Source organism: Anser brachyrhynchus (assembly GCF_964034855.1).
Source record: "Anser brachyrhynchus genome assembly, chromosome: 1".
Lineage (NCBI taxonomy): Eukaryota > Metazoa > Chordata > Aves > Anseriformes > Anatidae > Anser > Anser brachyrhynchus.
The window spans coordinates 91,149,735-91,173,282 of NC_137694.1; the positions used below are offsets into that span (position 1 = coordinate 91,149,735).

The window sequence follows — 23,548 nt, forward strand, 5'->3', positions numbered from 1 at the left end:
TAACCAGTCTTGCTCCCCAGCAAAGTAACTGAATCAGTAAGACAACTCCTTCAATCCTCCTTCCCAAAGCTGTTCTACTTGGGATCAAATCTTTTATAGCAAGAGCAATTTTTCGGCATCTCCTTCATTCCACCTTCCTCATCACATTCAAAGTGGCACCACTACACAAACTACTTTGCCACGTTCATACATATTTCACCACATTTTAAAAATACTAGTTCCAATTCCTTTGAGGGATGTGTGTGTGGATGTCACATCAAGAAATAGAAAAGACATGTGGAAACAAATACTCAATGAAAGAAGGCATTGCTATAGTGACCCCCTAGATATCTGTCACGGCCTTGTACCTTTACTGTGTGCCTAGTGAAAACTGTATTTTAAGCAAGCAGAAACACACACTGAGTGCTCAAATTCTTTAGAATCCAAATGAAAATCATGCATACAATACTTTTTCTCTATTCGTTTTTTTTAAAAAAAACTTTTCATCAAAAGTGTACAGTTTTTTAATAGCGTCTGAAATGCAAAATATTTTTCTTTTCAGGTTGACACCTGATAAAAATGACCCTGCCCTCCACCCCTCAAAAAAAGCTGTTGACACACGATTTTCCTGTGAGTTCAGGAGAAAGCTGTATGCCTCGATACAGAGCAAACAATACAGATCTTAGGGGCTGCAATATTCACGGTCCCTAGAGAAAATGACAGGGAACGGTAAAACGTTACCTTTTGACATTAGGTGTCATAAAAATACCTACTAATCCAGAAATTGAAGGAGAGAACAATTCCCTACACTAAAACTGAAGAATTGAAGAAGGAATGGATTAGATATTAGTTGTCTTAATTTTTTTTCAAGGATTTGTGGGATTAAGTGGAAAAAAGTAAAATATTACAGAAGCAAGTCATTCATAAAATTACTCATTTCAACATGTTTCAACTCTGATATATCCTCTCGTGTAACAAAAGGTAACATTTGATTCACAAAAGAGATCTTAGCAATTCATGAAAGGTAACATACACAGGTATTCTATCAGATCTTCACATCAGCAGGCACACACCAGCGTGACCCTGACAGATTTTTCCCCACACACAATTAAATTTAAATGAAAATGTTAATGTTTAAACATAGTACAGGTGCTGATAGCCATGTATTTATCAGATAAAAAAGAGAACTAGAGAGAAAGGAGTTGCAGCCTCTCTCTTGGCACTGTCCTCTGCTAGGTGTGTACCTCTAGCCATACTAACATGAATTGTAGGACTTAAGAAAAGTCCCAAAAAAGAGGTCAAACTATGCAATACATTTTCTTCCATCGCATATGTAACAACCAGGTACTCCAAAATACCTGGTCCAATGAAGCCCTTGGCTGTGTAAGCAATCATAACTACAGGTCATATACGGTCCTCACTTCAGAGTCTGATTACCCGCAGCTCTCATGCACTTGAACAGAATACTAGGGAACAGAAGAAGTGGAAAGTCCCAAAAATAAAATCAATAATTCTTTTTACTTCCTAATTATTGCCACTTTTGAGATGAGATTAGAAAAGTAGTTTTAGAGGTCAGGCCACATGAAAGAGAATCAGGACTTGCAGGCTCTTTCTGAAGGTTAAGTACCACATCCTTCCTCCCACAACTCAATTGCACTCCTTGTATTTCCTCCTCCGGCAAAAATGTGTGAGCATCACTCAGCTAACTCTTACAGAGACCCCTGAGGCTGACATGTTGATTACTAGGGTAATTCTTAAACTACCTGAACAGTTGTGTTGCTATCCCCAGCTCTTTTCCTATAGAGCATCTTGAGCATCACTGATTATGGTAAGGAGACGCAGAGGGATTCTCACAAAATAACATTAAAAAAAATCCAATGCTGTCTAACAATCTCAATGTACTGCATGGGTCCCATCACGTAAATAACACTCTTGAAAACTAGTGGTAGTTGTTGGCGGGGGATTTGCTATAGAGACATTGCAGTGCTGTACAAACTGAGCCACCACCCATTCTGGCTCTGGAAATGAGCAACTTGGCACTGCCACGCGTCAGCCTTGCTCGCCGTACTGCAGTTACTTCTGCCAAGCGGCAGCATACCGGCAGCGCGTCTATTAAGAACATGTGCTCTTCCTAGAAGCTCCCTCTCCTGCCTGACTCTTCTGGTCATCAAAACTTCACGAGACAGCATTTTTCATTTCCTCAACATGCACTTGTGCCAAGGGGGTAAAGATGAGCGCCTTCCCAGCAGCCAGAATAGGCAGCGGGATGCGAAACGCAGAGCTCGCTCACTCTTCTTCGTGGCATCAGGAAGACGACGAATGAGGGCTCGAATGGAATCTGACGTGCAGGCCCGCTCACACTATCTGAAATTGCTTCCAGTCTGAGAGTGATGGCAGAGGGCCTGACTCCAGGCTCACTAACAGCGGGCTTTATCAGAAGCGATGTCAGTGAAAGAAAAAGAACTGTAAAACTAACGAGATACCTGGATTCACGCTGAAGGCAGATCCAGAAACACATGGGGCAGTGGCTGGACAAGGAACTGAACACAGTATAAATACACTCCCAGTAAAAAAAAAAAAAAAAAGAAAAATAATAGATGTTGTGCTAGGTAGAACTATCCTGAGATAATCCTAACTACCTAAGACCTGGGGAGGAAAGCCTGCTAAGAGACAGCTTGCAATAGCGAAAGAAGATCCCACAATAACTTCCCCACAGGAATGTATTTCCAAATCCTATCCTACATACGGAAAATGCGTAACAATAGCCAATGAGGTAAAATATATAAAGCACTTTTTCAACTGATTAACATTTCCAATTAAAAGTTAAAAAAAAAAAGAATAAAAAAATCATGACTATTTTGTCTTTTCTTCTTTGGCATCGAACTGCCGGCTTAGAAATATGCTAGTTATTTAAAAATATGCTAACAAATGGGAAAATTTAAATTTGCTCCACAACCAAAAAAACGAGTGAATGCCCATAATTGAAATGTGTCATATAATTCTGAGCAGCAAAGAAAATACTTTGCGGCAGGAAGTTAGCCAGATCTTGGTTTTGGGGTGGGACAGAGTGGAGTCAGTGCAAACACAGATACATTTTTAGAAGGGGGGCCTTTTTACGGCAAAGAACACCAGCACCTGGATTTCCGTACACCTATGAGCACAGATCTGAGTACTCTCAACCCTCCCTTCTCCCAGTTAGTGGGGATAGTGAAAATAAGAAGGGCTGCAGCAGATCAGCTTTTGTTTATCATCTCTGGTTTATTCTGAGGCTTAGAGGCAACACCTACAGATAGACAGGCTAGGCCAATGTCTTGATGCACTTACCATAATTACCAACTAGGATCTTGCTGATAGAAAATCTGCTAAGGTATACCACAAAATCTTTGGAAAGAGGGAACAATTAAAATCAGCTGATGAGAAATGTCTCCACGAAGCAACACTAACCAATGCACTACTTTTCTCATGAAACAGTGTTCACCAATGAAGCCTGCTTCCAAGAAGCAGACCTGGGACCTGATTGCTCCTTGCTCATTAACAAAAAGTCAAGTCTCCTGTGATGTTATGGTCCTGCATTTCCCCTCAAGTGTTGCAATGAAGACGTAATTATTGCTACGAATGCTCAGAAGCAAATGACCTCAGCATAAAAGACCTGCTAGGAGCCCATGCACTGAGCTCTGCCTTTCCAGCTTTGTCTCCCCCAGCCTGGGGCACCCTAGGAAGCAAGGTGACACTAAGCTACATAGAGTAAGCGTCCTAAAAACAGCCAGGACTAAATCCTTTGTAACGCATACCCCATAGAAGCGCCAACAAAGCTTGGCCCACTTGCTAGACGATTCTTTTCCACATGTGAGATTTCTCAGGGAGATTTCTGGTACAACTCAAAGCCAGCCTATAGTCCTCTGAGAGGCACAACACTGTGAGGTCTGCACTTTCAACCTTTCTTGCCTATGCCATTATACTGTACAATGCAAATATGATTTTGAGCAGAACATTCCAAATTTGGCAACTGTCATGTTCAATCTGTGGTTAAACTGCTGACTGAAGAACTCCACCAGGGTGGGGGCAAGAGATGAACAAACAAGGGAAAACCAAAATGAATTTAAAAACAGTTGCACTAAAACTGAACTCAGGAATCTTCACAAAAGGCCACCGGATAGCCCAAGCCTCCCTTATTTTCAGTAAAATGTTCAGTAAATAATTTATAAACTACTTCCAAAATTAAAAGATGGTTAAAATTTTCAAATAAAAGACAAAAGACTAGCAATATGAATCAAGTTACCTTACTGATTATTTCACCTATAAAACGTAGAAGCCTTCTAGGTTAACTTGGATTATTTGATAAATTCTATTCTTACAGCAGTCGTCCTCAGCTCTACAAGAGGAAGAGTTTCATTTTCCTCCCAGATCTTGCTCTCTTCAAACGCACTCCTTAAGAGCATCTGAGGCCAGATCGGGGTGCCTCAGTTTTTCCATGGGTTGAATACTGACAAAGTCAAAACAGGAACTTGGTTGCAAGTTTTTTATAGAGGCTGCCATAAATGAGGGAAGACAGCACAGCAACAAGCAATACAGGAATAAACAACAGCACAGACTGCAAACACCAAATGGAGCAGATCAGGGAGGATCCATGACCGTGCAGCAACCCTCTCCCTACTTGCTGCGCCCAGAGGGAATCCCCATAGTGCTGCTGGAGGGAGACCAGCCGGCTCCTCGCTCACCTGCACTCAATGCTAAGGAGAAGCTCTCTGGTAGTCTTCCTCCTTTCACTAGGTGTGCAGCCTACAAACAGGAGAGGAACAATGCCACCCTAAGTCTCCTGAACATGACTATCGGGTCCAAAAATACAAGCCATGTAGGAAAGGTTTCAGAGAGCAAACAGGCAGAGGTACACTGTTCCTTAGCAGGCAAAACGGGAACAAATTTCACAGTAGAACAGAAAACTGCTGAGCATCGTGTTGCTGGAAACCTTGGGAGTGTTCAGGTAACACCAACAGCCTTTCCCCCCACCCTACCATTGAGGGAACTCGAGCAATAGTTAAGGCTGGGTAGCACAGGTAACAATCAACCTTACCCTGTACTCAACCTGCATCAAGTCTCCAGGTGTGCAGATGCACTCAAACCTCCTAACATCACACCTCAGGGAAGTCATTCTGGCTACTGTGAAGAGGAAACGACCTGCCATTTCTGCACAGATGACGACGTGTGAATTAGCAGCTCCTGCCACAGGAGTGGGGTGGCAAATCTGTACGCTGCTTTCCCTCTGAGTACCTGTCTGCATCATCTTGACAACTGCCCAGTTTGCAGGAGAACTTCTCGTGGATGAACACAGACAAAACAGATTTTATTTCTTTTTTATTAGTTTGAAACATGAGAGTCCTCTTGATATTGTTAAAGCGGTGTAAAGCTCAATTTCCAAGTATGCAAAAACATATGACTGGTGGGTTGGAATGCAATGTTTATCAAAAGGGCCTAATAAGGTTTTGGTTTTATTAGGCTATTTCCTGTAAGTTGATATGTGCCAGTTCTTTTCATTAAGACAAGGATATCAAAATTAAAAATGGATTAACCTAATGGGTTCCAAATTATTGTGTTGCTTTCATATCTTTGCATCCTGGTTTTTAAACCAATTCCAACTTTTTTTTTTTTAGTATCTCCTACAGGATATTACATAAACCCTTAGATATCTGAATTATTGTTCAACTGAACCTACATTCAAGTCCAAATGCTCTGAATCTCATTTTAATCTACTACTACAGTGTTAAATCTGACATGAGTGGAGCACAGCATTAAACACATAAACGCAAGATGAGGGCTACTGTGTTAAAAGGAAGTTTAAATGGCAAAACCTAAGTTCACCTTGCTCAAGAAAAAAAAAAAAAAGTTAGTGAGATTCGATTACCTAAACACAGACACCTCACCTTTTAGCAGCCCAGAATAAGCAGGTCTGTCTCTCATGGGATGTGAGAACAATCCTGTTGGGTTCCCCAAATCCTGAAGCACCATATGGCTATGTATAGGCAGCCCAAACCAAGAGTAAACATTACTAAAATCATTTTAACAAGCTCTGAAGCACTTCTCAAAAGGGCTTAAGCATATTGCACAACTCTTCCCTTGGGAAAAAAAAAATAATACTCAGTATTCACTAGTTTTGCAGAACTGAGCCCCTCTGAGGATCTCATACAGTTGAGGTCTACTGGAGTTTCACAAAGAACCACGTTTGAAAAGGCTTCTAGGAAATTAAAGAAAATATATATATATGTTGCAACAGTGTCCGTGTTTATTTAAGGTGAACTGAGAGTTCAAAAAGTTGTTAGACATACTTAGTTTCTAGTTTAGACACCACAAAGTATCGCAAAAAAAATCTGACCACATGCAGCATCCATGACTAAAAAACCTTAAGAACTTCCCAGAAATTTTCCTGCAGTTCAAAGACTAAAAAACAAATGAAAACCAAACAGGAAATAATAGTTCATTGATGAGAATTTTTTTTTCAGACAGGGACTTGAGCACAAGTCCTGTGAATGACCACTCACGCATTTAAAAAAATGCTGTGATACCCCCAAAGTGAATCATCTGGCTGCATGCCAAACCTTAGGGGAAAAAACTGCTTTTAAGAAATTTCTCATATATTTTTTTTTTCCCTGTGCCCCATATATATATATATATATATATAGTTTTGTTGTTAGGTTCAAAATACAGAAATCAAGATTTAATAAAAAAAAGTTTATGAAAATCCTGAAATACTACATATAGAAAGAAACCTACTCAGGTATGCCCTGATTGAGTTTTGTCAACCTTTTCTGCGAGCAGAGAAGAAATCGAGGGCTCCAGCTTGCCCAGGCTACAAAATGTTTGGGTCCTTCCATAGCCACTCCACAGATAAAATAAACCCACAGAACAAATGACTAAACATCTTGGTGCAAACTGGGGGAGTAAAATGCCAATAGCATAAGAAATCTCCTTGAGTGTCACGCTGAGAAAATCAAGATGCTAAAACCAGTTCTATTTTCCAATACAGTGATGTCACCAACATGATATTTTCATTGTTTGCCAGGTTAACAGAATTTATGGAGGTAATTAATGCAGAACATGTGTGCTGAGCTATCCATATGAAAAATGGAATTGCCCCTGACTTCATTTGCTGCCTTTGCAACCAAAACCCTGCTAACATCTTTTTTCACTATTTCCATATGTGAGAAATACAAATATTTATAACAAAGGTAAATGCTTAAATGACTCTTCTATTCCCATCTACCCATAAGCCAGTTTTTCAGGCCCCCGTTTTCTGCTTATTCTTCCACTTCCATTACCTTCCCACAAACAGCTCAGGTTTCCATTAAGTTGCACAAACTAAGCATGTGCCTTTTCTCCAGAATTGGTTTTCTCGGTTAGAATGGAAAACTTCTCCTTCAGTTTCTTGAACAGCCTGTCCAGCTTTAACGTGGCTTTCGGGATCAATGCAACCAACTAATTAGGGAAAAGGCACCGTCCTTAAACGTATAGTTCTGTACCTTTTCTCTGTGCACCTGCAGGACTGCAGCACCTCCCTTCTCCCAGTAAACATAATTTGGTAAGAAGGAATGGACACGTGGTTCTCAGAGTTAGTGGGGAAGGAAAAGATGTTTACCACTTTCTACTCTGCATGGCTCAATGTCAAATTATGGGAGGGCAGGGAAAGAAGAAAAAACACAGGCATATGAGAAAGGCTCATGGCACTGTGCACAAGTAAGGTGAGAACAAAGGAGACCAATGAGGTTTCCCTACAGCTGGGTTACCCCTAAACAGTTTGGGTGACCATATTACATCTTCCATAGCTGTAACATTCTTCTCCAGGAAAACTGACCTCTCACCATTACCTAAGACATTTGCTCTCTGAGGTAAATTATATGTGGCAGACAAGTTTTTGCAGGATAGGGCCCTAGCATTCTCTGAACATGTTTCGATGTACGTGTCTGTGTCACGAACATTACAGCTGGACAGACAGATATTGCCTTTTCTTTTTTTTTTTTTAAAAAAAGAAAAAAAGAGAAGCACCATTACAAAAAAAAGATTAAATGGAATGGTAAAAATGCCTCTGCCCCTCCTAAATTGCAGTCTCTGTTGAAATTCACCACTGGTAAATCACAGTCATGAAGCTTACTAATGTAAACAAAGCTTAGACTTTCAGGGAGGCAAGGAATTTCTTAATTTGTGCTTTGCTCAGTGTTCAAATCATTCTCAGCCCTGAATTCTGGGTTTCTAACTCTGTTAATAATTGGAGAAAATTTGGGTTTGGGTCTGATTTTCCTGTGATTCAGATCAAGCTTTCACTTCATACCTGTCTACATCTCTTCTTCCTCAATCCTTCCCTCCACTCTAAAAGCGAGCTCTTAACAAGCCTTTGCCCCTCAAAAAAAGCAAAAGTCCTCTAGGTGCTTTCTAGCTTCTCAACAACTAAATCAAGAAACACAATGTCACTGTTCGTTATTTGTTACTGCAAAGTTTCTGGGATGACTACCATGGACCAGAAGGTTTTTTTGTGTTTTAATTATTATTTATTTAAACAGGAACTCTTCACTGTAGATTTTCCAAAAACAATCTCCTTCCTGAGTCACAATTTTAAAAGATTTTTTTTTTTATTTGAAATTATTGTACTCATATGTATGGCAGCTGTGCTTGAGGAGTTTTTTCACTATCATTATTAATAATAATAAATTTTAAAAACCACATCAACAACAGATCAATGCAACATGAACTTTTCCATCCAAATAGAGATATAAAAATGGTATGAGAAAGAAGCTGGCAAAAAAAAGAAATCACCATTCCCGTAGCATATGACACTAAACTGCCCTGACTGAACCTTACCATTCATCCTATTGTTCCCCTAATTGCTAGGAAGTTTCAGCCACTGTTCCTTCGCTCTGCTATTATTCTTTCATCAATATTTTTCAGTAGATTAATGGGATTTTCCTCCATATTTTGCCTGGAACAGCAGGATGCAGTACTTTACAAAAAAAAAAAAAAGGAGCGTGGTGCTTAAGTTTCTGCTTACAGTGTGTCTGGTTTAATAATGTCTCTGCAAATTTAAGACTGTACGCTCTGGCGTTTCATTCATTCCGCCCGGCACTCTCACAGGCTGCAACTCTTTTGTCACTGTCCTAAGATTTCTTTCAGGCGGGATTATCTCTATTTCTATATCTTTATTTCTTCCATTCATTCGCAGCAGAAATTTCAAAGGAATCTTCAGTCCAAGGGACTGAATTTCAATTTTACATCAGTTTCACACTGCAAAAGAAGTCCTTGTGCTAGGAGTTATCAAGCACCTAAAATCTAAGAAGAACAAGACGACCAGTGGGGAATACGATCCTAACCCAGCAAATTACTGCCATGTTCTGTTTCCAGAATTACACCACCGGGAGTTCACATCTCATCTTCTGAATTAAACTATTCCCCGCTGAGCTTTGTTTCTTACATAGAACAGTTTAAACATCAAAAAAAAGTAAAATAAAACCTTCTACTATAAAAGTTCATGGAAATAAGAAAGGCTACATCACTAAAATGATTTTTAGTAAAACATGATTTTTAGTAAAACTTAGGAGTCACATGCATTTGTATACAAAATCTTGCATTTCACTGTATAAGTTCTTATTGCAAGTTTTTATCTCCCTCATAAATATATGTTCAACTATTTTCGACAATGCTTCAACAAATTAGGCTCCTTTTCATAAGAAAGCAAATGATTAAAAAAATAAAAGGGGAAAGGGGAAAAAAGAATCCCTACATTTCATTACAGAAAAGCAACTCTTTAGATGCTGGAAGTATCTACTAGAAAGGTGATGGGAAGAGATGCCTCTACCCCACCTCTTAAGTTTTACCTAACACTTCTGGAAAGGTCCAGTCAATTTTACACCTTAGGGTATCAATCTGACCTTTTGGGGTTTCAGTATGAGCTCCACTGAGCACAGCTTTGACCTTCAACAAAAAATAAGGATACAGTTCCATCTCCAGTTATTATTAGTAGCATTTATATATTTATTTGTTTATAAGAAAAACCAAACAGCAGCTACAAAGCAGTGGTACCTCTACAAATCACAGGTAGCCCATGGAGCTAACACAGGCTCTGCACAAAAAGCGACCAACTATACTGTTGGATTCGGTAACAGCTCTGTAGTGACCCTCACTGGTGATAAAATCCAGAGCTCTGAAAACAAGGAAATGAACACCTGCATCTGTATTTCCAAACTTTCATCGGGTGGGGATTACAAGAACAAGAGCTGTTACACGCACTCCTGGAGGAAAACTTACAAGTTCTGAAACAAAATCAAAAGTAAGTCTACTAATAGCAATTAGCTTAACTCCTGCAGATAAAAATAGTAATAATAATAAAACTAATTTGCATGTTTTTCCAGACAGGAATGAAAAATTTAAGTTCCATCAGAACGCACTCCCAGTTTGAAAAGATTTCTTGTAAACAACTGTTAAACTTCGCGTGCCTACTATCTGCGCAGTGGTTTTCATTCCGGTAGCGCCCCAAAGCCTGACTTCCTATGGCTGAAAGTACAGAAGAGAGTTTTAATGAGCATCTATGATTTGACTGGTTCGTTGGGTAGCAAATATGTTGCATCCAAACTAACTGCAATAACAATTGCTGTGTCCAATTTGAACATCTCCCTGTTTCAAACATCTGCTTTAAGTTTGCTATAGGCAATACGATGATTTTTCTTTTTAGTACACTGTATTGAAATCAAGGGTAAAGTGAAGACAAATTTCAGCAATAAACAGAAAAGAAACTAAATTATTCCATGTGTGAGAGTCAGGTATCAAAAATACTGAGATAAAATGAGGAATTTGCTCAACTTCCTTCTCCTTTTGCACAGCTTTTTAAAAACATCACGGTGTGAATTTTAAAGCACGTTCATTATTTGTCTGATCATACAGCTTAGGATGAAGCACAGCAGCTTTGAGTATATACAGCTGTACGAAAAACAGCTCTCTAGACCCACACGAGTTTGAGCTTTCTGAAATTAAATTTTAAGTGGCATCATATTCAGATTTCTAAGCCTACTTTTGATTTCTTTTACCGATAAACACTCAACAGCGAGCTATAAGCACCACCAGGAATTGTGTCATGATACATGAAGACTTATCCTGACCTAATGATACCTGACACACAGTAAGGCAAGATTTGTAAAAAGCATTTCCCTGTGCAATCCCTTTTGATCCTACTGAGAAGTTTCCAATATTTCCAGCCTTTCCCAAAATGATATGCGAAAGTTGGTCGGGCATTTTGCTCCACAGGCAAACACTGAATTTCTCAAAAACATGCCAACAGCTGTCACAAGGCACACTAAGTTGTCTTGAGTGACTGTAAGTGTTAACAGATAAAATGGTAAATTTAAGTGTACACAGTTCTGAGACGATAATGAACAAATAAAAGATGAAACCACATCTCCAAAGCCAGCACAGACTGAAAACAGCGGCTGATTGGAACCTTCTTGCTGTTAACCAAAACAGACACTATTTGAAACCAAGTAGGATAAGCAGATTTACCGTATTGATCTTTTGGTAGCTCTGTTCGCAAGAAATTAATTTTATGCTAGATTGAGAGGTTACAAGAAGTTTCCTGTCGGCACAGTCAAAATATTATTGAAGCAATTCAGGTTGTCAGTAAAAGCTTAAACAAATTTGCTGATAATCCTGTTAATGACCTAGGTCAAGTGTTAACTGTTGTGGGTTATAAAACAGTGAAATTAAGGTTGCTGGTACCCTCGGGCAAGCAATATAGTTACCGAAGAGACTGAGGAAAAATTATTAAATTACTGAATGATATAGCTCATTCAATTTCTCGATACCATAGGAATTATTCAAAGAGAAATTGCGTCCTTCTAAGAAGAAACCCACAATCCTCCCCAAGTGAAAAATATTGACTGGAACGGAATAGCAGAACATGTGGTTTCTCCACATACACAGGGTTCTGCTTGTGACTCCAAAACCCGAAAAATTAGACGTTAAATCTTCCTGACATTTTCCTTCCTCTCAGAAAATGGCACACACTTTGCCACTGTACACAGATAAGTCTGAACTTTACAGAACCTTCTTGAACCTCCGTGATTACGTAGGTAAAAGGCACGCAACTTTGCAATGAGCACAGCAGAGAGTTTAAAAATAAACTCAGCGGAAAATTTTATGTTTCAGCAAGAAAAAACTCCAAACTTTTCTGGGATGAAGCAAATTAATAAACAATTATATATATATATATATTATATTATATTATATATATATATATATATCTCCAAGATATATATTAAAAAAAAAAGGGGGGGGGGGTGATGGACTACACTTGATAACACAAAGTGAAGTAATCGACAACTTGCCTTCAGCCCCCCCCCTTTCATCCTTTTCTCCCTTCCCATCCACTTCCACTACAGAAGCATCAGTTCTGGTTCAAATGCTTGTCAGCTTTAGTATTAACTACAAGCGTTAACTGAAGATGTTTTTTTAAAAACAGAAGTAACCCTTTCAATCCAAATAAATTTAGGAAATATTACCAGGAGCCCTGAAGGCAGTCCTGTAACATATCTATTGCTACATTCACATCCCCCAGAAGTTACACAAAGCTACATAAACGCACCAAAAATACACTTCATTCTTTGTTAAAACAATCCATGAGATTTTCAACAGTAGCTTTATATTAAAGTGCATGAAGAAAATGCACATATTCTTATCCATAAGCCTATATTAACAATCTCCATTCAAAAAATATATTTTAACTTCTCAGCGGTAGAGAAAGAAAACTTTTCTAAATACCCCACAGAAATACAGTAACGCCTAAGTTCAGCTTTGGGAAAAAAATAACGGTAACAGCAGTAGTGAAAAAAGTGTAGCAAGAAAAACATCATTTAAAAGAAGAAAATCTTTTGATGCTATTTAATGCTTCAAGCTAATGCCTGATTACCAAACAAACTAGCGTCAGCAAATTCTAATTTGGATTTTCTCAATTCATATCATCAGCCTAAGAACACTGCAAATGAAGTAATTACTGAGCTTCCCATAGTGGAAATAATTAAAACACTGATGTTGCTCGCATTTTTAAAAGAAACTGGGGATGTTCCTTTTTTTTTTTTTTTAAATGAGTAGTAAAACACATAGTTCAGAAAAAGTAAGCATGCAAAAGGAGGTTACTGTCCAGTATTTGTATCTACGTTGTGCCTTTTCACTAAACATTTTCAAAATGCTACCCTTATTTTACAAGTTTTTGAAGCTGAAAATAGAGAATAGGAGCAGCATCTACTGAATTCTGACTCAGAAAAGATGCTTAATGTGCTTTCTATGTGATACTGATTTTTTTCTTCCTTTTCCAATTCTCAGTGATTTTAAACAAAGAAACAAAAAGCATCTTTTGCAAACCTGAAGGGTCTAATATCTTTTTTGCATAATTAGTCTCAGCTTTCAGACTGCGTCTGCCTGCCACTGCCGTGGAGGCAGAGCTGCTCTGCTGACTGACTGAACTACACACGTTTCCAAAAAGCTTTTAATCATAGGGCAAGAGTAACCCCTACTACCGCTCGCGTTTTCATTTCTGAAAACGATTTGTGAAGGATGACAATAGGTACAAAATAGCGTGTATATGGAGGCTTAAGAGCTAACCAACTATTAAAAGTAACCTGGGAAGCAGTGCCTACGTAAAATAAATTTACATCAAACGTACAAGCAGATGCCACATTATTCTTCTAGCACGGTGGTGCCACAGCTTCTTCTCAGCGAAGAAAACAACGATTTCAGATTACCCAGGATTTGTGGAGTTTAAATCTTCCCTTATTTGATGCGATTGTTAATTCCTTTCGGAAATCATTTCGAGTGGCTACCTCACTGCCGTATCCCGCCAACAGCCCCAACACCAGAACGCACTCAGCATCATTCGCAGGGGAGCAAGGCTAATTGTAACGGCGTCTCTGCCCATTGCCCTGCGGATGCTGCAAGCGAAGCAGGTGCTAGCTCTACGTGCCGGGCTGACACCCCAAATTCCTCGCACCCCCTGGATGTGTCCCCAAAGCGGGCTGCAGCGGACACCCGCTGGCACCGGCTGCGGGAGGGGGCAGAGGGGGCTCTGCTCTTCTTCTCCGCGGGGAAGGGGCAACCTTACCTTTTCCAAAAAAAAAGTATCTCAGTTACTTTTTCTAAACGGCCGTCGTGATTTCTCCCTGACACCTACCACGCGTCCTCACCAAATGCCAGCTCGGAGACCGCCGCAGCGGAGGAGAACAAAACGCTGCCCAAAACTGGGGCGCAGGCACGGTTTGACCGGGATCCCAAACCCACACCCAAACGCTCCGGCACCCCAGGCGGGTCGGGGCAGGGCAGCGGGGCCGCTTTTTAGCTCCGACTGAAACTTTGGCAGCACCAAATATCGCCGCAGCCCCCACCACCGCCGGCCCGGAGGTAATTAGGGCGAGCCCCGGGGCTTGCTCGTTAGGGCGCGCCCCCGGCAGCAGGGACCGAGCACCTTAAGGAGGAAAAAGGAAAAACAAAAATAATAATAATAAAAAAAAAATAAAATAAGAGGAACGAGATAGGGGAAAAGAAGGGGAGGAAGGAGGGGAGAAAAAGGGAAGAAAAGGGGGAGAAAAGGGGGATAAGGGGAGCGCTCCCCCCCCCCGCCGCTCACCTTCGTTGCCGGGGCGGGCGCTCAGACGCCCGGCGGCGCCGAGGGCAGCAGCGCAGAGCAGCGGCAGCAGCGGCGGCAGGCGGCGGCGGTCCATGTCGGCGGGGCGGCAGCGCGCAGGCAGAGCCGCATGTCTCCGCGCCGCATGCCACCTCCGCTCCGCGCCCGCTCCCGCTCCGCGCCGCGCCGCCGGCACCGGGACCATGCCCCGCGCCCGCCCGCCCGCCTTCGCGCTGCGCCCGGGAGGGGCCGCCCCCGCCCGGCCCCGCCGCCGCCACCGCCCCGGGTCCTAGCGCCGCCCCCGTGCCGCCGGTCCGCTCGGGCCGCCGCAGGCCGCGGGGAGGACGGAGGGGGCTTCACGCCTCGCCCCCCGAGGGTCGAGTACTGCAGCGATGCCACAGCCTCAGCTCATGCAGAGGGGTCCCTCAGCGCGGGGGTCTTCTTCTCCCAAGCCACCCGTCGCGAGGAGCCAGGCTCGGCAGAAAGAGCCAGGCGCCGTGGTTCTGTGGAAACAGGAAAATATTTCAATAATATTCAAGTCAGATCAATATCCTGCCCCAAACCGCAGCTCAGCGTCCATGTAGGATGAGGTGCTACGAGCTGGGAAGGAGAGAGCTGTGGGCAAGGGCTGTAGGACCACCAAACGACCAAGTGACATCTAACTTCCTTGCCACCACAGGAACCAGACCCCCACCACATCTCACAACCCAGTAGTGTTGAACACCCAAACAACTGAACGTGAAAAAGGATTGTCCTGTGTCCCCTCCGGGACAACACTACCAGTGGGACAGCTGAGGCTGCCTCAGGAGAATCAGAGAATCATTAAGGTTGGAAAAGACCTCCAAGATGATCTGGTCCAACCATCACCCTACCACCAATGTCACCCACTAAATCATGTCCCGAAGCGCCAGGTCCAACCTTTCCTTAAAACCCCCAGGGACGGTGACGCCACTTCCCTGGGCAACCCATTCTAATGCTGAACTATGCTTTCTGAGAAGAAACGTCTCCTAATTTCCAACCTAAACCTCCCCTGGTGCAACTTGAGGCCATTCCCTCTAGTCCTATTGATGGTTACCTGTGAGAAGAGGCCAACCCGCAGCTCCCCACACCTTCCTTTCAGGTAGTTGTAGAGAGCAATGAGGTCTCCCCTGAGCCTCCTCTTCTCCAAGACCAAACCACCCCAGGTCCCTCAGTCACTTCTCACAGGACTTGTGTTCCAGGCCCTTCACCAGCTTCGTTGCCCTTCTCTGGACACGCTCAAGCACCTCGATGTCCTTCTTGTAGTGAGGGGCCCAAAACTGAATGCAGCACTCGAGGTGCAGCCTCACCAGAGCAGAGTACAGGGGGATGATCACCTCCCTGGTCCTGCTGGCTGCACTATTCCTGATACAAGCCAGGATGCTGTTGGCCTTCTTGGCCACCTGGGCACACTGCTGGCTCATGTTCAGGTGAGCATCAACCGGCAGCCCCAGATCCTTTTCCTCTGCACAGCTTTCGAGCCACTCTGCCCCAAGCCTGTAGCACTGCATGGGGTTGTTGTGGCCACAGTGCAGGAGCCATGTTGAACCTCATCCCATTGGCCTCTGCCCATTGACCCGTCCTGTCCAGGTCCCCCTGCAGGGCCTTCCCACCCTCCGGCAGATCAACACTTCCCCCCAACTTGGTGCCATCTGCAAACTTACTGAGGGTGCACTCAATTCCCTTATCCAAATCATCAATAAAGATATCAAAGAGGATGGGTCCCAACACGGACCCCTGAAGGCACCGGGCTGGTTCCAGGTCCATGCCAAGGGGAGGTCTGCCCTGAACAGCACTGCACTGCTGCCATACCCCACACTATCAGGTTTGGCCCAACCAGAATTTCTGTTTCTGGTCAAATTTCCAGAAGGAGCAAGAAGGAAGCCCAGAGCTCGTGAGCAAACACCTCCAGGGGCAGAGAGCAGCGCAGGGTACTCTGGCCATACAGTTGGTGGTCTGTGGCCCAGAAAAGGCTCTCTGCTCTCCTGCCTCGCCTTCCTCAGATCTCATTTCATTATACCTATTCATTTATTTGACAACTATACGTTTCCAGAGCAAGATGTCCAAAATGCCCCAATTTCCTCAAAATGTCACTCTCCCTAGTAATAAAAACTCTTGTTGTACCCCTTCCCCATACCTTTTCTGGAATACAACTGTCTCCTTGAGTTCTCTCTTAGAGTAGAGGACAATCTGCTACTTAAAACATTACTAAATTCTCAGGACTACTAGTTTTGATCTCTACAGAACCACATCCTTTCTTTTGTGACTTTAGGTTAATACATTTTTAAGGTGGAAGAAAAAATGTGCATAGATACCTCTGGGCAAAAGAAATACATATATTTCTGTTTTCAGTTAGTGGAAAAAAATATTTCCAAAGAAAGAGATTTTTGTTTTTCATTCTTCCAGTTGTGTATATATAAAACATCTGCACCTTCCAGCTGCAGCACCGTGAGAGAGGATCCTGCCTGATTCCGCTTGCTTCCCCTCTAGTAGCAGGAGGCTGAGCACCCATCACAGCTTCCCTCCACAACAGTGGTTTTCTGGAGGAGGAGAGAGGAGACGCAACCATGTGAATCTGCCAAACCTTGTTTTTTCTCCTCTTGGGAAAAGCAGCTGCAACCAGCGTTTCCCTTCCCATACTACTGCTTTGTCAAGGAGGAGCTTTTACAACACACAGAAGGTGGAGGTGGGAAAGGTAACTCCCTGGAGTCTGCAAGAAGTCAATATTCTCCAGCAGGTTCCTGACAACAAGCACATCGTCAAAGGCCAGGGTGTGGCTCTCCCCTCCTGCCAGAGCATATAATTCTACCAAGCCTGAGCCTCAAATTAACGTGGCCACATGGCTGCTGGTCACAAGAGGCATCCTGCCAACCTTAGCCTGCCAGGGGGGAGAAGAGCTCCTCGAAGGAATCGGGGGCAGCAGTCAGTGCTGGAGCCCAACCTCAGCATCATCCCGCATTTCCCCACCTTTCATCACCCTGTGAAGTTTGGATTAACCAGCATACTTCTAGGTTGTGCACAGCACCATCTCAGCTGCTTTTGAACTACTCCCAAGCTGACAACACTAGGACTGGGATTGTTCTCAGAACTCACACAGGAAGCCCACATTGGAGAGAAACCACTTTGATCTTCTCTTAGCTGTGGCAATGTCATTTTCTACAGGTACAAATGCAAGATAAGGAAAAAAAAAGGGGGGGTGGGGGAGAGGGAATGGGGTAGAAGCATAGATCTATAGAACATCTTGAGTTGGACCCCAGGAGAATCATCAGCTCCAACTCCTGGCTCCACACAAGACTACCAAAAATCAAACCATATGTGTAAGCGTGTTGTCCAAAAGCTTCTTGAGCTCCTGCAGGCTTGGTGCCGTGACCAAGAGGCAAGATGATGTAAAGGAGCTAGTAAGAAAACATCATGGAAAAGATAATGCAGCGTACAAGCAACTGTGCTCAAAGCATTAATGTCACTACTATCTCCTTCATTGGTTGGTTGCAAAAAAAACCAACACCAAAGGGTGGAAATTAGAAGTATCTATGTGACTTTGTCCAAGATGGCAATGTGGTTACCCAATAAAGAATTTGTTTGAAAAAGGTAAAGGGGGCAGGTGAAAGAAGGGAAGGAACAAATCAAAATCTATGCAGAAAGCACCAGATTCTAAATCCCAAATCTGCCTCACAACAGTGTGTGCTTACTTGTGAGCACACACTTCAGATTGGTTTCACCATCCATGCAGCAAGGGATATTTTGGGGCCTTTTTTCCTCCCTGTGAGAATTAGAAATGCATCTCTTAGAAATAAATGAAAGATCATATTTTTATATAGTATTGTTAGAGAGCTGTTAGAGAGTTTCATAAGCAAATAGTGAAGTGGCAACACTGAAAATAGGGCCATTAACACTGAAGATGAACTCTGCAGAATTTTTTCTCCAAATTAGAGAAACATTACTTTAAGCAAATATTTTGAGGTTATTCATAGCAAACACATTGTGAATTCATAAATGTCTTAGCACCAGGGAAGTCATGCAGGAAGAAAGGAATCCCAAACAAAACAAATGTGACTCAGGTTCTTAATATCAAACCTAATAGCAAAGGATGCCTCTAAAACTAAAAGGAATAGCAGAAGTAATTTGAAAAATTTGAAATAAAGAATGCATTTCAGAGGGAGAAGAATGCAGAAGAAAGGAACAATAAAATTCATTACAAATTTTTCACTCCACTTTTTTCTCTGTGACACACAACCTGGAATGCGTTGTGCTAGTTTTGTGCAAATTGCATGTATACTCTATTAAGGGTAATTTTGTGTTACCTTAAAGGGCACCTTTGAAGAAAGAAAACAGCCTCTAGTGGCATTTCTACATAACTAGAGTGCACATGGTAATATCTTTGCCCTAGCATCCATAAAATCATTCTAGAGAAACACATAACCATGATTTATGATTTTCTGCCAACCTTGGACTTTAATTTCTTTAATATATTGAAGATAAAAATCCTTACTAAACACAAATTTTATCTCTTACATTTTTCTTTCATAAACAAGGAAGTGACACATTCTGTGATTGCATAATGGAAAAAAGAAATCATAACACATGGGTAGAATGCTTCAGATCTCATGTTTGCATACTAAATAGGAAAACAACTTTCTGTCTAATGAAAAAATGTTACAGATTATTAGGAACAACCACAGCAGTAATCAATCAATTTATCCAATGGACTAGGCCACAGTTTGCTTTCAAGAAGGCTTTTTAATGTTTATGGCTCTGGAGTTGCATTGTTTAATTAATCAAATCACATGGAACTTCTCCTAATCTGTGAGATTTATAGATAAAATATTTTATTTAAAGACAAAACGAAACAAAGAATTAACGATAGGTTCACTACTCATAAAGAAAGGTGGCCTGGCAATCCCCTGTTTATTCAGGGAGGAGGCAACGTGAACAAGAGAACAATGCACCCCATCCATAGATGCCTCCTCTGTGACTTGATGGGATTGTTCGGAGGCGTGAGAACATTTCCTCCTCAATTTATGTTACTTATTTATGTAGGATCTTATTTGTGATGTCAGTCTCCCTTCATGGAGACCTGGACTGACATGACGTTTCCACATAAATCATAGCAGGGACAGCCTTCTGAAGTAGTTCGGCTATCCCTTAGGCCTCAAAATAAGTGCCTGAGAATATATCGGCATATCTTTTTGGATTGACTGCTAAGTGTTGAGCTCAAAATATCACAACAGGAAGTGTTGCTGCTTGAATTCATCATAAGGCAACAGACAGCTGTTGGCCAGTCTTGGAAATGGTGACCAAGTAGGAAAATCTCTATCCGTTTACTCTCCTACCAGCCACCAAGTAAGTGGTAAACATTTGTTCACTTAAAGCATTCTTGGGATGTACTTTATAACACAACCTAATGTTCTCCTAATGCACAACACTGCACTGGAAATGCAGGCAGATGAGAAAATAGAGGAAGCTGAGAAATAGAAGACAGGATGCAATAAAAACAAATGATAAATGAAGTGTGAAAAGTTACTTTAAAGAACTCAGTTATTTAAAGCTAAGCTATAGCTTTTTCTAATCAATACTTACGCAATAATTACGTGAAAATCCAGAAAAATGGATTAACAAGGCAGCATAAGAAATTCAGCTTTGAGCAGCAACATAGCTGCAATTGTAATTATGAAGTGACTGCACACCAATTCCATAATGAAAAAAGGCATTACTTATTATGGAGATGGAATACAGTAGAAAAGCATGCAAAATGCAAATGCAGTTAGGCTGCAAATTTTCCCCATAAAGGCTGAATCATTTGTTAAGGATGCAATAAAAAGGTGACGTTCCAAGCACTTAGACTGAATTTACCTATTTCTAAACAAAAATCTATAGAAGCCATAAAAGAAAAGCTTCTCTAGCATTACTGCCAGTTTTCAGAGAGAAGCAACATTTACATGCAGAAGAGAGTATTACTGTATCATGAACAAGCTTGCCAAATTTCAGCCTGGACTGAGCATTTACAGAGGAAATGTATCAATCCTGTACAACTATACTGAATTATGGAGATATCAGCAGACCTCCCGTAAGATGCGTAATGACAAGTTTGATTAGTTTCTTTCTTCAGATCACAGCCAAAGGTTTAAAAAAAAAAAAAAAACAGAAAAAAATACTCTGTACTAAAAAAGTCACTGAGAAATTAAATGATTTATTCTCATGTACCTCAACTCATTGACTTTTTTTTTTTTTCCCTTTCACAAGATTACATCAGGCAGTATTGGACAATAAACAGGTAAACGGGGATACACATTTTAAAATAAATGCTGCCATATTTCTAATACAGGGGATCAGGATCCAATTTAGGGAATGCACTTGAAGAGTGCACAGACATATTTCTGTGATCTGGCTGAGCTGTATTTGAAGTGTTCCCTTGTCTTTTCAGAGCCAAGTATGCACACTTGACAGTGAGGCAGGTCATCTATTTTTGCTAACTAAAAAAACTAACTGCAGAAATATTTATTGTAAATTGCAAATTGAAATAACAATGCAAATAATTTGAAGAGCCAGCACACACAATGTGAAAACTCCTTACAAGCTTAATTTTTACTATGCGCTCTTCACATCTGACAATTGATTTGGCATTTATTGCACGCTTTTTATCTATAGTAAAAATAGAATAGTTAAGTTGGAGAGGACCTGCAAAGATCAAGTCCAACTGCCTGACCACTTCAGGGCTGGCCAAAAGTTAAAGCGTATTAATGAGGGTGTTGTCCAAATGCCTCTTGAACACTGACAAGTACGGGGCTTCAACCACTTCCATAGGAAGCCTGTTCCAGCGTTTGACCACCCTCCAAGTAAAGAATTTTTTTCCTAATGTCCAGTGCAGCTTTGTGCCCTTCCCATGTATCCTGTCATCCATGACCTCCACTTCCATCCCTCAGGACACTGCAGAGAGCAGCAGGGTCACTTCTTAGCCTCCTTCTCTCCAGCCTGGACAACTCAAGTGTCCTCAGCCTCAGAACCACATGCAGTATTCAAGCTGAGGATGCACCAACGCTAAATATAGTGGGAGAATCACCTCTTTTGACCAGCTCTCTGTGCTGTATTTAACACATCCCAAAATGCCTGAGATCCCACGTTTGAATTTGATCCATTTACATTTTGTGTGGATTAGCTATTTTTCCCCAAAAAGAATTCTCACCTCCTCCCTCCTAATCAAAGCTAGGGTTTTCTCTTCTTTACCCTCTTGGAACAGACGCTGTTAGTTTTATTCATAACCAACGCAGCATCTGGGGGTGGAATAAAATTGGTAAAAGGCCATAAATAGCATAAACTTAGGATGCTCAACTTTACATCTAGCACAAAGATATGAAGTAATTTCACACCTTTGCTTAGAATGGCACTATATATATATATATATATATATGATTGCATGGTGTACTCTTAATTAGTACTTCCCAACTAAATGCCTCCCCCAAGAAGAAAACCATAATACTTAAGCAGACAACCTTTTTCAAAAGATTTGTTTCAATTTCTAATTACTGCATGGAGACAAAGAGTTACTACTGTGCTTCAGAACTGCTTAGTTCAGGTCTCTGGGGAGAGATTGATTAATTTGGAAACTGAGAACAACATCATATATGATGAACAAGAGCTATGTAAGTTCTGAACAAATCCTTGCCAGAGTACACATGTCTTTCAGAAGTTCTTTGAGGGAAGGGAATGTACATGCCAAGCTTTTGCCCAAATTACTGAGTGTCCAATCAAAATACAGTAGGAGTAATACCATAAAAATCTAGGAAAACCCCTAATCTTAGACTGCAAACCAGACTTGCCCTCCATCATAGTCAGCATGGTTTATGTGCAGAACAATTTGACAGCAGTCTTACCTGCAACACTGAATGCTTTCAACTTCTGCCCCAGGCTATGAATCATCCTTATCCTGGGTTCATTTGCAACTTATCAGCTGACCAGGGGTGTGCTGGGAAGCTCTTAAGTCTTCCAGTGTTTTCTTCTTGATGATAATGAGTTAATCACTTTGCCAGAACTGATGAGGTAGCTTTTCATTAATCCTCTATGGCCACTTGGGCAATGAAGAATTGCAGTTTCTGCAAAAGACTGAGCTAACATTATCTAAATATTATTCTTCATCATATTATTGTTAAAATTATACAACACATGCAATAAGTAATTATACATAATTAGTATTCTCCCAGCACAAGTGGAAATGACAGACCTGTAGCAGGACAGTCTGTCAACCTTGGGTCAAGCAATTTTTATCCATTAAGGAGGATATTTTGCAGATATAATTTCCTCCCCAGTTCTGTGGCCAACAGCAGCTCTGTTGTGAAGGATGCAGCTCCTCAACCCATCTCCAAATCTCAACCCAATCTCCTCAAACCCAATCTCCAAAGCCCACCAAATAGGGCTGTAAATGCAAACATTTCATATCCTCTACTGCAAATATGCTGTTTGTCTCAGGAAAATGTAGTTTGAAAATTTGTTTTCCTGGATGTGACAAAATTGACATTTCCCACTACAACATCAGATTTGGTTGATCTGAACTAAATTTTAAACCTTTAAAACACCATTATTCAGAGTTATTTTTGTGTACATGTAGTCCAAAAATTAATTGGACTCTTAGCTTAAAAATTTGCTTAGGCAGCTTTTCTTTTTTTTTTTTTTTTGACCCGTCGCAAACACATGGAAGATTACTACTGTTATGGTACCAGAAATGGAGAAAGTACCTGCTTATTTCTCAGTTATTTGTATTACCAAACTACAAAAAAGTTGCTAGGAAAAGGTATATCAAAGTTGAAATTTTGTTTCTGAGGACTTTAAAGAGAAAAATAGAGCACCAAGTATTCACTCAATCCAGTCAGATGCCTTCTGCATCAACTTTGGAACTGGGAAGTAATAGCAGCGTGAATA

At 41.3% G+C, this 23,548-nt stretch overlaps 1 protein-coding gene and 1 long non-coding RNA gene across 5 annotated transcripts in view; both read right to left on the reverse strand.

Moving 5' to 3' along the window:
* EPHA3 (EPH receptor A3) overlaps window positions 1–14,856 on the reverse strand; it is a 217,827-nt gene extending 202,971 nt beyond the window's left edge. For all 4 annotated transcript variants that reach the window (XM_080603572.1, XM_080603571.1, XM_080603570.1 and 1 more), the window contains exon 1: window positions 14,624–14,856. In XM_080603572.1, coding sequence (XP_080459698.1) covers window positions 14,624–14,825 — 202 coding nt within the window. In that variant the 5' untranslated portion in view covers window positions 14,826–14,856. The remainder of the gene's footprint in view (window positions 1–14,623) is intronic.
* A 2,108-nt stretch (window positions 14,857–16,964) lies between these two features.
* On the reverse strand, window positions 16,965–23,278 carry LOC308199450. The gene is made up of 4 exons (XR_013954654.1): window positions 22,507–23,278; window positions 21,819–21,906; window positions 18,328–18,398; window positions 16,965–17,178 (listed from the first exon to the last, which is right to left on the reverse strand). It is a non-coding gene; the product is annotated as an uncharacterized lncRNA (long non-coding RNA).
* Between the last annotated feature and the right edge of the window lie 270 nt (window positions 23,279–23,548).